General features: G+C 40.7%; 1 protein-coding gene across 1 annotated transcript; it reads left to right on the top strand.

Moving 5' to 3' along the window:
- The first annotated feature begins 1,396 nt into the window (after window positions 1–1,396).
- LOC135238412 (CCAAT/enhancer-binding protein beta-like) lies at window positions 1,397–2,986 on the top strand. Its single transcript, XM_064306287.1, has one exon. It carries the CDS (start codon window positions 1,606–1,608, stop codon window positions 2,479–2,481), a length of 876 nt encoding a protein of 291 aa, XP_064162357.1. The 5' UTR covers window positions 1,397–1,605; the 3' UTR covers window positions 2,482–2,986.
- Window positions 2,987–15,063: the final 12,077 nt, after the last annotated feature.

Below are 15,063 nucleotides of genomic sequence, written 5' to 3'. Positions count from 1 at the left end.
TCAAATGTATTTTATTGCACATTTTATCACGTTATTGTCACAGTAATCATCACAGTATACCCTGGCCTGACCTCTCAGAAAGCAAGCGAGAGGTGATAGTGGCAGGAACAACTCCCTGGATGGCAAGTAAGAATAAATCTTTGGAGGAATCAGCTACCACGGAGGAGCCCAGGTTATGGGTTCATGGAGACTAGATCGTTATAGTCGGGTCAATTATTTGTCCGTCTGATCCGTTCAGCACAGTATGAAGCAACTGCAGGTAGTGGTCCTGGGGTGGGGGGGAGTGACGGACAGATGAGAAGCAGACATCTGGCTCAGGAGTAGCTTGGGAAATTAGTCACAGGCCTCATTTTTTGAGAGAGGAAAACTGAACACATTTTATAAGGCCAAGTCTATAGTGGTTACAGGGACCATATGTAGGCCATATGTAAACATGTTTTGCTATACATGTGTGATTATGGATCGCCTGAAAAAGTATCACAGAATGTATCGTAACATGTAAACATGTTATAAACGTTATCTATCATTAGCCTACTGATATTGTAAAAGAATGTTTATTTTGCGTAGTCTACATTTGCGTGAAACTTCGATTGTGGAACAGGACGTATTTTCCTGACTATGTCACATTTGCGGATGTCGTCCGCTAGATGTCAGTATGATCATCTGTTCTGGGAATATATCCAGAAGACGTTCAGTGTATTATAGCCTTGATGTCTGGTTATATATACTTGGCAAGGGAACGGGGTCCGCCGGAGATCCACAAATGTACGGGTTATATCGAGGGAACTAGGGGAAAATGTGGTCCCACGTATGTGGTCGCTCTCCAATGCGCTGAACCGCCAGACACCATTTAGATCCGTCGGAAAAACCGTAATGATTAGGCATAGGCTACAGATTGATTAATATGTTTCAGCTATTGGCATTTAGGCACATTTGAGGCATTTAGCTGAAGCTCCTACTCAGAGCGACATAAACAGTTTAAGAATTTTTACATAGGCTACAATCAATTTATACCGTTGGATATTTACTAAACCATTTCAGGCTAAGTAGTACAGTGGCATTCCCACCTGGGAATCTAACCTTCGGAGACACAAGCACAGTTCTCGAAGGCTATAGTATAAAGTGTAGCACATTACTTCAAGACTTTAAACTCTATAAATTGCTCAGTAGGCTATTATTAGCCTGCTTAGGAACAATCGTTGCCTATGTGTAAGCATATTCACTATTAAGGCAGGATTAGTAATAGTAGCTATAGCCTACGTATTTTCACTTCGATTTTTTTCACTCCAGATTTAAACACTGATTTGTTGCTAAACTGGTTAAACACGTCACGCAGCTGCCCAGCCTTTAGAGAAACACCGCCCTCTGTGTTATATAAGACGAGCTAAAGTCGAAGTCCGCTGTCAAAGTAAATTCGTGCGCTTGAACGTCCAAGTGTAGAGCCACACTGAGTAAAGGCGAATTGCGCAATCTCTTAGTGAGGACTGGCGAGTCATTTCGTGCGAGTGTACCGATAGACTTTATTGTTGTTTTTCAACAAGTGGTTTGTCAGGGAGCTCGCCCCTTGTTTCAAATGGTCCCGCAACACGACGGGTGCTAAGATCCATGGAAGTGGCCGGTTTTTACGAGGGGGATTACCTTGATTTCCACGGCGGTAACAGCGCTCACTGTCAGAGAATCAAAAGCCTTGACAAGCAGCACGCCAACGGTTCGATGACGGAGCTGGGCATCGCAGAACACGAAAAAGCGATTGACTTTAGCATCTACCTAGACCCAACTTTTCATTACCAGCAACAGGCAACTCCAGCTGAGCCCGTGGGCCAATCTCGCGGTGAGGATATCTTCTCAGAATTCCTTGCTGAAGAAAGCAAGACTAAACGGACCGCCACCGCCACTCAAAACTACAGAAACCTCGTGACATACAACAATCAAGGATCCAGTCAAAACTGTGAACCTAGGGAATCGGGCATCCTTGACTACCCCGAACTGCAAGAAACCCGAGTTGACACAGTGTTTAGCTCACACATACTCTGCGGCTACCCAAAGAACGGGTTAACAGAAGAACTGAAAGAAGACGCCAGAATGGACGGCGGTTCTTCGGGCTACGGAATGTCGTATCTGCAATATAAGTCTGCCCCAAGTGACAGTCTTGGGAACATTTCTACCGCTTCCTCCTGCAGTTCACCTGGGACACCTGGCCCGCCAGGTCGAAGCAGGTCGCCACTGCATGGAACGACACCATACGGCAGCAAGGGGAAGAAACATGTGGACAGAAACAGCGACGAATATAAACAGCGGCGCGAGAGGAATAACGTCGCTGTGAGAAAGAGCAGGGACAAAGCCAAAATACGCAACCTCGAGACGCAACATAAAGTACTGGAGCTGGCAGCGGAGAATGAACGCTTGCAAAAACGCGTGGAGCAGCTGTCAAGAGAACTGGCCACCCTGCGAAACTTGCTCGCTGCTACAGGACAATGCTGACCAGAATCGCCTCGTGTAGGCTAGAATATGGTACTTCTGGAACCTTGAACTCAGGCTGGGACTGTTTCACAGGTTCATTGTTCTTTTAATTTTTTTTTCTGAGGTGTAGCCTACTGGCTACGTTTACCTTAATATCTTAAAAGGAGCAAATTAATTGTATTATTGATTAACAGTGTATGGACAATAGTCTTAGCAACTCATCGTGCATGGATTTCATCGCAATATTTGTTGACATGCCACTGTGCCCCATAATGTTTTTATTTTTATTTTTTATAATCTGTTTTAATATATAACCTGAAATATTGTTTACGGTTAAGTTTTTCCTACATTATCTGTTATTTAAATGATTTTTTTTCAAGCGTGGAAATTTATACTGCACGTGTATGATGCAATCTGATGTAACAGTATTGGCAATGCAGTGAAATAATCTATTCAGGATGTATGTGCACACGTTTTTGAACAGAAAATCCAAAATGCTTTAATTAAAATAATTTCTACTTTGTTATATGACTTCCTTTATGTGTTCTTAACATAACGAATTTCATTGCAGCCAAAGTCACGCAATTTGACAGCGAGGAGCGCGCACTGTGCCAATATTAATTACGAGTTACTGTTTATCTGGTTTCTCAGGAGTCATTGGACAGACTACGCAATCTCCAGTGCACACTGAGAAATTATCATTTTGGAGATAAGGAAGTGAAATATCTGACAACGAGCTGTCAAAGAAAAGGCCTAAACCATGTACAGTTTGAAAGAAGTATATTTTTTGGATGTAGGTTTGTTTACGCACGCATGCCTTAGTTATCTGATTTTACTTAACCCTTGGTATGATTCATTTTAAAAACAGGCGAAGGAAGCGTTGTTTCTGTCAAACGAATGGCTCAATCGGTGCATTTTACCAAAAATCAGCTGTCTGACATTGTTGAGAAAAAAACAAAAATAACAAAATGCAAGTAACAAAACTGTGTGTGTGTGTGTGTGTGTGTGTGATACGCCAAAACGAAATAATCCGATGAAAAATAGAAGTTAAATAAGGTCCCTTGAGTAAATGTAGCCACGCAAATTTGAGTTTAGCCTATATATTTTTTAGTTGATCGTTTTACTTCTAGTGCTGGATCTTGTGTTCCGGACATGGCCGGACATACAACATATAACATATAATTAAATGAATTGTGTTCTACCTACCTTGTTTATTCGAGCTTTAAACCAGCATTGAACAGTGAACGTAAATCTAAAAGTCGTGACGTGAAAGAAATACTGATGAGATTAACCAATTTTACATGGGTGAAGGGAGTTAGGTCATTATGTGAATTAATACGCATGCATGTCTTTGATTATGCCTTAGATCACAATTGTGTCACTAGGAAAATCAATCAATTAAATTCGGTTGGAATCAGTGTCTAATTAAAACACTCCCAGATTTATTTCAAATGAAAAGCATAAAATATGGACATTCTGGCCAGTATGGTAAAACGTTTAAGGACAACCAACAATCATTACCCTTAAATTTGTTGGTTATTTATTGACATCAAACAAATTTATTGCGCAATATAAATACATTTCATGTAATCTATAAAAAAGGGCAATATATACACTAATAGGTCATTAACCGAACATGCAACACAGCTTATTACGTAACCTATATGGATGATCTAAGCAGATCACATTTGAAATCCTCTGGGATTTATAAAGTTTGCGTAAAGAGGTCAAGTGTTTTACTCACATAGGGTAGATTATAATATCGCTATAGTAATACGTCATATACGCACTTCAGTAAAATGTCTAAAAATTCCTACAGATACAATTATTGTAAGTATTTATCGCATGACGTGTTACAATAATTAGACACATATGTGAACTGGGCGAATTGTCGCTCGAGTGTTCGAGAGTCCTCGGAGTCCATGCCATTGACTTGGACCACCACCTATATTAACAGCGTGACGCTAAGCTCATACGCGCCGCTTTTCTGCTTAGTCACAGGAGGAAATCACGTGAACTGCGGGCACTCAACCTCCCCATCCAGAGCAGCTGCGTTACTCTTAAAGTGATAGTCATGCTCTTCGGTTATTAACACCAGGGTGACGCTAAATTTGCTTTCAGTTTGAATTGTTTCTTCCAGACGTTAGCCGACCCCTTTGCCAAAACAAGTTAATGCTGTCGAAATGTAACGGGACACACAAGGCAAAGGGTGGTGATAACGAGACACAGAACGTCACAACTCTGGAGAATAAAGGTGTTTAGTCATAGCGGCGGAGTGGAGGTATATATGTTAAAGCAACAAACAGTGCTAACACTGAAGTGATCAGGGTCACAAACTAGTTGTCAATAGTAGTTGTCAATACGAAGTCTTACAACTAAGTTTGATGTCATAATTGGTGCAAGAGTTAAATGGAGAATGTAGCAGTATTAGGAGGGTCATTAATGGGTTAGGAGCTTTAGTTTTAGATTTAGCACAGGTGCAGTTAGCAAACCCATGCAAAATGTTCAGTGTTAGGTGAAGCAAGGTGCATTTTAATTCTGCGGCAGAAGATGGGCAGGGACTCCTGGTGGTGCTAGATGGGAATTCACAGATGTTTTATACACCCTAAGGCCCTGAGTGTACCAACGCATAGATTCAGAAGAAACTCCAAAAAACCCGAAGGGAAAATGATTTAGTTTCAATGATGAGGTGTCCACACTTTAAGAATTTTAGAGAACTTCACAAATATTTCAGCTGCAGACCTGTAACCTTCAGCTGTATCCTCGTTCAAAAGCAATCATGCAACAGAAAATGAAAGAAAAAGCAAACACTTGCCGTTAACTGTGGTGACTAAATCCAGGCCGATGTTTCTGTGATGTCATAATCTCAGCTATGGTTTGATGTAGAATAATGTAGTTGTCAATGGTGTAGGAATAATACATTTAAAGAGTGCAGCAGCGTCCAGTAGTCTCGCAAACATTTGTCGCACTCTCATGGTCTCACGACGGCACTTACTGACGTATATGGAGTTCTATAGCTATACAACTGCCACACACCATGTGACTAAATAACTCCAAGTCCCCAATGTCAAAAGCACACCAGTATAAAATATAGCTTTTACTCATACCAGTCGTTCTCTTACAGTTGCTAGGTGAAGGCATTTTTGTATGAAATTCTGAAACTTTCCTCCAGTAATGCACCACAGTGAAACTAATGCCTGTTGAACTTCAAACACTTTTGATCTTCTCTTGTAAACGGTCAATCTTAAAGCAAGTTGCTAAATAAGCTGATGCACGACAGTCGTGTTGACATACGTAACTTTTGTTACTAAAATAATACAGGAGTGAACAACGGGCATGCAGCCATTGAATAGTACGGCTAATAACAGATTGAGCTGGTCATGCGGGGCTCATTTCCATAACAAAAAAGGGTGCAGCCAAATGGATAATTTCCAATACAGAAACAAGAAGGGTATAATGTATTCAGCTACTAAAATAAGCACTAGGCATCTGTTTCAACCTGTGTAATGTTCCGGAGACCTTCTTGCTCAATCCTCCATCACAATCATAGACTGTATAAAAACAGATCGTAACACATAATACATTTTTTGTAACCCTCGGAAAATCACGTGGCATTTTAAAGCTTCCTGTCTGCCTGCCTGCTAACCCCGGTGTTTCTGATGACATCATTGAAACAAGTCGGATGGCCGCTGTGACCCATTTTGTGACCCATGTGTTTTTGGTGTGTGTGCGTGCATACATGTGTGCACGTGAGCAGGCCATTCACGGATGTTCACTCAATCATAAAATGTACAAAATGCGTCATTGGTACATTTTATTTCTCATTTTAAGCTGAAATTAGCAATACAAATAAAATGTCGAAAGTCATCACCAGCCTGCTTTAAGATTGTGTTTAATTTTCCTTTAAATATTCCTAAATATCTTGGTGAAGCATAGTCACCATTTTGATCAAAAAGGTAAGCTGAGGCAAAGCTGACTGATTTCTGCAGTTAAGAGATCCCTAAAGCTGAGAAATGGCCAGCCTTCTTGTAAAAACAGCTGAGTAATAAAATCCAACCACAAGCTCATATAATTAAAAAAAAAAAAAAGAAAAGAGGAAACTACACAGGTGTTGTTCTTTCTGTTATAGTACGCCGGTATGATATACTATTTTAATTAACTTTACTTGCTGTAATTTAACTCTGCATTAATTATGATGATGACATGCCTATGTATGTGTGTGCGTGTGTGTGTATGCGCACATGTGTGTGTGTGTGTGTCTGGGTGTGTGTGTGATCTTATGTAGCAGGAACTGAAAGACTAAGTGGATAGATATGCAATGCAATTAAGCTGGGGATTTTACCCTTTTTATTTTTTTGTCTCAGCTCGGGAAATCCAGTTTCCATTCAGTGTTATTATTTCAAAATATAATTAATACTGAATGGAAAATGGGAAATATGTATATAATATTTAAATGCTAGATGCTGTACACATACTGTATGCACTTGTGTTGCTGCAAAACCCCATTTTGATCTGAACTGAATCACAGTTGCTTTGTATCTGACAAGGCCCCCCAGTGTATGTCTGATTTTCATGTAGAGCTGTAGAATTAAGCAGTTAAAAGAAATGAAATACTTTCTGGACTGCTGCTTTACATTCTGTCAATGAAATGAAGTTGCCTATACTGTGCTCTGAAGGTTAATCCAGAACTAAGAAGCCATGAAGTGTTTCTCCTTAGCCCAGTGCTTACTCTTGATATGTTGAATTTAATCAATGTTTGAGAGCAGATTTTATAAGGACAAGTTACTGTAATTGCACTTCAACTCTATGTGTAGAAAGATATGACAATACGTTTCCAAGAACAGCTTTGTAAATGAAAACAGACACATTTTTGTGGGTCAAGCTGAAAGACCACCAGAATTTATGATGCAGTAGACAGTGATGAGTAGGGAGTCTATGAGCAGTGATGCATTTTAAAGCCTTATAATGCAAGAACTATTAAAATTTGACTATCTAAAAAGATAATATTCTGATCCACCAACATTTTATTGACCCTTACTCTTAAGTAATATATTGTGTGAAAATCTTATCACATCAGTTTACGAGGGGATTTTTTAAAAGTCCATTCAGACGCAGTGCAAACAAACCAACTGCACTCTTTGTGGTGGTAAATATTACAGCTACTACTTTACACATTGCGCAACTCCACCAATATCCTGTAACTTATATCTGCACTTTCGAACTATTACAGGGAAGCAAAAAAGTACACAATGTCCATGTCAAGCTATTGCGAGATATGATGTCCTGTTCAGGTCTGAGAGTATTTAAGACATACAGAGACATAGATATGGAGGCAATGTCAAATAATATGAAAATATGCCACAAATGCCACATTTCTGTCCAGTTTCATTTTTAAATCTGCTTTCATAAGAGCTCCGAACTGCTTCTTTGTTCAGGCGGGTGTCTTCAGAGTTCAGAGACCCAATTCAGTTTTCTTGCATTACAGTGCAAAACGGCTGCTCCTTAACAGGGGCTACACACCAGCGATGGCCGAGTTGAGACACTCCAGAGACATAAGGGTTAACTTAAACTTGCCAGCTCAATAATCCCACCGCTAGTCTGCTTGCTTCGAAAGTGCTGTGTGTTCACAGATGGTTGTACTCTGAGGGGGATTTCCCACAATGCTAGGAGGACTCCATTTTTCTGGAAGTAAAAGCCCGGCCCCTTTTTTTCCTCGCGAATTTACTGTCAGTGAAGTGTAGCCTGTCGGTAAACCACTAGTTGCGTCACACCACACGTGGTCAGCATTGACCTCTTTAAACCTGAAGCCCTCAGATTATTTCATTATTTTTACTATGTTTTAAAGCAAAACATTATTATTATTTTTCACACCCAGGAATGGTGATAGCTAATATCGTCCTCCAAGGTTTTAAAATATTAGGCACCGCTGTTGGTACCAGTTTTTTATGAGAAATATTTTGCAACCATTCTTCTTCTTTCAAGGCAATTTCAACAGTTCATTGGACGAGTGACAAGAAAGAAGCAAAAATAGAATTTCCCAAATTGCATCAGAAATATTGCTCACACTCTTGAGTTCAGAAATGCAAACTGTTTCAGCCCCAAACACTCAGCTGAACCACAGATGGAACTGGCAACTGGTCATTGAGAGACATGCAATTTCGGTGGCTAGAGTTTCTGCAGTACATTTTGGGTATTATTTAAATATGAAAATAATAGCTATTTGTGGTACATTATAACATTTTGGAGTACATACACACATAATTAGAAAAAAACAAAACTAGGATAAAGTGTTTTGCTGAATTTCTCAAATACATACCAGAGCAATGGCCATGTGATTTCTGATTTATACTCGTTTGGTCCATCCATTCTTTTATTACCCCAGGAGCCATTGAAGACATGTCCTTGGAGTACTAAACATTGGTAAAAATACAATGATACACACTGAATACCGAAACCACTTTACTATGTAGAACCTGCACCAGAAATTTAAATATTCCAACAGTGCAGAAAGGTACACTTACATACAAAGTACAAAGTCACCAAAGTCACAAGCAGGAATGATGCAATGGGACTCAATTATTTAAATCATTTTTTTGTTAGTTTAACAAGGCTTGGCAGGCTTTTTAATGCTTGCATTAATTTGACCAACAGCAGACAAAACCAAAAGCAAAGATTGTTAAGGTATTTTTGTTGCCCATTTCCATTCTTCTGAGGTAGCTTTTGCTGTAATACTGTTGGGCCGTGTGTGTGTGTGTCTGTGTGTGTGTGTGTGTGTGTGTGTGTGTGGTGTGAGTGTGCGTGAGTGTGTATATGTGTGTGTGTGCGTGCGTGTGCGTGTGTGGTGTGTGTGTGCGTGTGTGTGTGCGCGCGTGCATGCGTCCGTGTATGTGCGTTTGTGTGTGTGTGGTCTGTGTGTGTGCGTGTGAGTGTGTGTGTGTGTGTGTGTGTGCGCGTGTGTGTGGATATCTTGGCCTCCCAGAATGCTAGACCCAGTGAGCCACCATAAGATGGGCAGGGCAGGAGTGGAGATGTTGTTCATACCAGGTTTCAACACATCGTGCAGTTTCACTTCTGCTTTGCTCCAGTTCCGCCTGGCAACCAGTCGCGGTCAAGACGAAGAAGTCATCACGAGGTCCGCGTTGTGAAACTGCAGGCCTTGCGCTTCTCGCAGGCAGGGTGTCCAGCCATCAGAGGGGCAGACGCGGGAGCCAAGTAGCGCACACGCCAAGTAGCAGGAGGTATGTGTGAGGTACACATACACTGGGAGAGAACCATTCATCAAAAAAATAAAGTCTCAACATCATTCAATATAGTTCTCACAGTCAAATACTATTTTTGCACATTTTAATCTGGTCCTTCCAAATAAAAGAGGTTCTGGTCATATATGACTTCTCAATTCTCCTCTAAATCAGTTGTGTTTTGGCAGGGTTGGGGTCAGGTCCTTTTCCATTTCAATTTTGTCATTTCAGGAAATAAATTTCTGTGCAAGAGATTTCAATTCATTTCCTGAATTTACTGAATTTAAAATGGAATTTTAAAACCCTACATTTCAGACAATGCTGATGTTGAAGATTTATTTAAATAAATAAAAAAAATTACAGAAAAGGTTTGGACTTGCATGATGCACAAAAATGCACTAATCATGAAAATCCATAGAGGATCCAAAAATGAGTTTTTAGCAAAGACAAGCACACCAGAATAATTGCATGTTCGTTTGTACTGTGTACTTAATTTGAATATTTGTTGATAATCTGTTGAAAAATACAAAATCAACAGATATATTTTTTAATAATCGAGGATTTCAACATAACAGCAGCAAAACTATGGAAACTAGCTTTTGCTTGTGCTCTTTCTATGTGAAATTACTAAACCAAATGCAACTCTCGTACCATAAACCTCACATAATGGCAATAACTGTTGGGATTTATATATGAACAATATAACTGCCCTGTGTGCACCCAAAATCAAATTAGAGGAACGGAGTGTTCTGTGCTTCAGGTATGTCTTCTTGGTTAATCACTAACCACTACATACACATAAAAGGCATTCTGGGACAATATGAACTCATTTTACAGTAAGTGTTGAAGTGTAGACTTAACCAGGGAGGGATGCTTATTTTATATACAATAGGATGCATAAAAATAGCACACTGAACCATGAGGTCACGCAAGAGTTCTGAACATCTGGCCTGAGCTGGCCCACCATTAATATACTCCCCCCCCCTCCCCCCGCCCCCGCCACCGCCCCCAAGATATGAAAAATATCTTGTTGACATTACAGACACAAATTTGCATTTCCAGAACAGTGTGTTACCGTACCTCACGGAAACCACAATTAATTATGTTCCAGATAATTTTCTGAGCGGTGATTCAAGCAAATGGACAGTCTAGCCTGAGGCAGGCCTTCCTGGCAGGAGACATTATGATCTGCAGGTTCTGCTTTCCTAGGAAGTTGTTTTCCAAGAGCGATTTGTGGTACTAGCTCTTAGAAAAGAGCGTTATTCCCAACCACATCCTGGCCATATCTTTTCCATTATTGGAGCACTGTAGTCAAGTGGCAAGTAATGCTGTCACTTCACAGCTGCTGAGTAGCTTTACAGTGTGCACCAGGTTCTCCAATATTCGTATGGACTTTTCTAAACACCCTGGTTTATAACTGTATTTAAAAGACATGGACATGTTATGTTATAAAAAGCTAACACTTTTATTTTATTTTGAATCACATTTAAAAACTTTGATTGAATCCAGGGCAAAGTTAAGGACAAATTTTGATAGAGTCTGGTAGGCTATGCAGGTGACCTTTGTGAGCTGTGATAAACTGGTGTCCTGATTAGGTTGTGGTCCCAGCTAGTGCCGTTCTGGCTCAAACAGACTGTGAAGGGATAATGTGCAGACACATAAGAATTCTCCACACGAACATATGGAGTGGCTTAGAGAAACAAGGTAGAAGCTCTGAAAGAGTGTGGCTGTGTGATGCATTCTGAGGGACACAATCACTTTGGTCACACAATAATTTCTTTCAATCAGACACAGAGCTTACCTTTAGGTTAGGAATATCCAATATGAACACAAAAGAGAAGGGTATAAACTTTCCACCTGCTAGAAAAATCAAAAATACGTAGTGCTGACCTTTACCGTATTATGACTCTATTTGTCAATGGCTTTTTGAGTATTGTCAGATATGAAGGTCACGGCAATCACACCCTCACTGAAATTATTATTGAAACCCTTATTGAAATCCCATTGGCGGCATTTAGCAACCCAACACAAATCAGGCAGCAGGGAAAATTCAACAAATTTCACCCCTCAGCTTTCGGTGTTACAAGCTGTGATTTCAAATATTCATCTCAACCAATCTTTATGTATATCTGGTTATTAAATATTGGGGGGGAAACCGGCACAAAAACATCTGGTTTGTACAACTTGCTGGCGAAAGCAACCCCGCACCCCCCTCCTCAAGAGAACATTTTTAAAAATTGTGAAAAGCCATTGCGCTCGTGCTGACCTACATTTGCACGGAACTTGCTAAAGAGCGCTGTCTCTTTAAGCGCACTTCCTGCTGCTGGCCACACCCTCGCCTGTATTTTATCCTGCAGTGCTTTGCATGGCCTGTTCCATCCTGCCTTTGACGTCAGCCAGCCATTCATGAGACGGTTTGGGAGTGCCATTACTCACTGGAGGCAGCATTCTTTGGTAACGCGTAACCCCCCCTCTCCCCCAGTCCTCTTCCCACTCACCTACCCCACTACCCCCCCACGCCGGAAACCAAAGGCTGCCACAGAAATGCAGTTTACAGTGCACATTCCTTCAGCTTCCCATACAACAACATACCCTCAATTCCAGGAAGTCTGTAACTTTCCATAAGGTTTCAAATTCCCTTGAATGCGTATCACTGATCAATCATTGTTACTTTTTTATGCACAGGACCACTGCAGCTCAGAGGCTTGGCTTGAATGTGCTGAAAGTCACATATTTGTGATCTCACATTTTAAAGGGTTTAAGCATCTTTTTTAACCCTTTGAAGAGTAGGTTTTTTTAGAATTTTTTGTTTCAAAATTCAAAGTCTGGGTTCTATAACTCCATTGCTTTCAATTAACAGTAGTGATAGTTACATCATTACATCACATTACATTTATTTGGCAGACGCGTCTATCCAAAGCAACGTACAATAAGTGCATACCAAAGGTCATTGAAACAACTACAAAACGAAGGTCCGATAAAGTACAATACTCATTATGTAACGGTTATTCATAGCCACGAACACATCAAGTCCGGTTCACACAGTAAGCATAGGCTAGGTCAGAAAGTTAAGGTAAGTCAAACTAGGAGGCATGACTACGAGCTACAACATCAAGATAACTATACAACTGCAATATAAGGGCTGGATGGAGGTATAAGTGTCACATGAAAGCGTTACAGGAATAAAATTAGGAGGATACAAGTGATAAGAGCGATTCTAGATTGGGAGTGCCCTGCAGAGTAGTGATAGTTACTCCAGGTACAGTCTGAAGAGACGTGTATTCAGGCCACAGCAAAAGATGGGCAATGACTGAGTGGTTAGTAGAGAAACAGGGAGTCATTCCACCACTGGGGAGCTAGGGTGGAGGACGTCCACCGTTGGGACAAGCGAGAACCATTCACAGGGATGGCAGGGAGTGCGAGTTGCCCTGTCGAGCTGGCATGGAGCATTGAATCATGTCCTGTAGGTAGGTGGGGGCCGTCCTGTTGGCTGCAGCGTAGGCGAGGGTCAGGACTTTGAACCTGATCCTGGCGAAGACCGGTAGCCGGTGGAGTGAGCTCTACAGGGCAGTGATGTATGAGAATTTAGGAAGGTGTAAGACAAGTTGGGCAGCAGCGTCAGAGTGTTCAGTTACACCTTAAAGAAGAAACATTAATAAAACTCTGCACCCTTTTCCTCGTAAACACACCTGCATAATACTGGAAATCACTGAATAGGCTCACTCTTTCCCCTCATTCCATTGAATGAGTCACCGGTCAGGTGGCCAAATCAACTGTAAAACAGCTAAATAGTTAAGACGCTACAGACAAGGTTCTTCTACTGGAGCCATTCATTTGGCTCATCACTTACATATGTGCTTCCTGCCTCTCGCCCAATGCACGCTGGGATAGGCTCCAGCACCCCCCGCGACCCTCCTCAGGATGGGTATAGATAAAGCGTATAGTAGGTATAGATAATGGATGGATGGATGGACTTACGTATGTGGCCTTTATGTTCAATAAGCTGATGCCATTCAACTTTATATTGAACTTCCTGCTTACTGTCAGCGTCTACAGACATCGGGACCAAACCATTGTTAAGTCAAGGTAAACACGAATGTTTTTATTTCCTTTTCTCATAGCAGGAAAGTCCATCTGTTCCCGTTGCCTCACTTACATGTTCACAGTTTGACAATTGCCCAGAAATGGTATAAACCCAAAAACGGTAGGGGCACCATGCCATTCGGTCCTCTGTACGATTTCGTTTTCTGCTAACTTCCATCAAAAAATGAGTAACAGGAAATGACTCTGCGAGTCGGTGTTGGTTTATGTATTTAACACGCTGGTGCATATGTTGTGTACATTTCCATTCGGACAACAGACATACAAGGCACTGTTCCATACAGCAAAACTAACCCGTGTAGTACTTTGGCATGAATCATTTCTTAGAAAAACAAAGTACGCAACCTGATCAGAATGTGCTTTTGGCTTGCAATGCCCATTATTGCTAGAACAGTACTTTTCCAAAAGAACAGCAAAGGGACCCTCAGAAGCATACTGCCGCATCCAAAGTCTCACATGCTGCATTGCTGCAAGGTTTAGCACACAGACAAAGAAAATAATCTCTTCTGAGTGCTTAGCGTAGAGTATATTACTGCATTCAAAATTCAGCAATACTGAGGAATTTCATCCATTATAATGATAAAAAACCAGGCTCTAAATTAAGAGCCACAGCAATTCACCTAAATATATCCAATTAATACTTCAGTTATTTTCTATTATTATATTGTGTCATGACAGAGAAGACTTCCTGGGGCACGTAAACTTCCATCGCTTTCCTTTTCCCCGAAAACATCCTGGTGCTAATAGTTTGAGTCAAAAGATTCTTAAAATAAAAACATTTAGAGCGCCCTCTTGCGGGAATTTTTAAGTAGCACAACCCTGTGTTGTTCTCAGTTACATGGTATGATAAATGTGCACCTAATTGGATTAATTTGATAAAAAATATAAATGTTCAGGAGTGGTCTGAACTCAGTGGATAATGGCAAAGTATAAGCTTGGTCTTTTTGCCCTTCTTTTAACAAATTCAAGTTTTAGGCATTTAGCAGATATTTCTCCAGACCTATTCACACGGCACAAATGCTTTTACATTAGTCCATTCATACAAAAATCCATTGATATAATTTACTCAAGGAATTCAAGATTTAAGCAACTTCTCAAAGGTACAATCAAATGCACAACTTTTAGAACTGAACTTTTAGAATGAGAACTTTAGATTTAGAAGCCCCCTTCCCGAACTATTACACTACACTGGCATCATAAGCATCAAAGGACCCCCCTATTGAGCCAAACTGAACTGAAAATATTGCGCAAGGCTTGCATTGGA

This window comes from Anguilla rostrata, chromosome 13 (genome assembly GCF_018555375.3).
Source record: "Anguilla rostrata isolate EN2019 chromosome 13, ASM1855537v3, whole genome shotgun sequence".
Taxonomy (NCBI): Eukaryota; Metazoa; Chordata; class Actinopteri; order Anguilliformes; family Anguillidae; genus Anguilla; species Anguilla rostrata.
Note: the sequence above shows the minus strand (reverse complement) of the source record. Positions and strands in the feature narration are given on the sequence as shown.

Coding starts and splice junctions, on each gene's coding strand:
- LOC135238412 (XM_064306287.1), top strand. CDS start 1,606: ATGGAAGTGGCCGGTTTTTACGAGGGGGATTACCTTGATTTCCACGGC.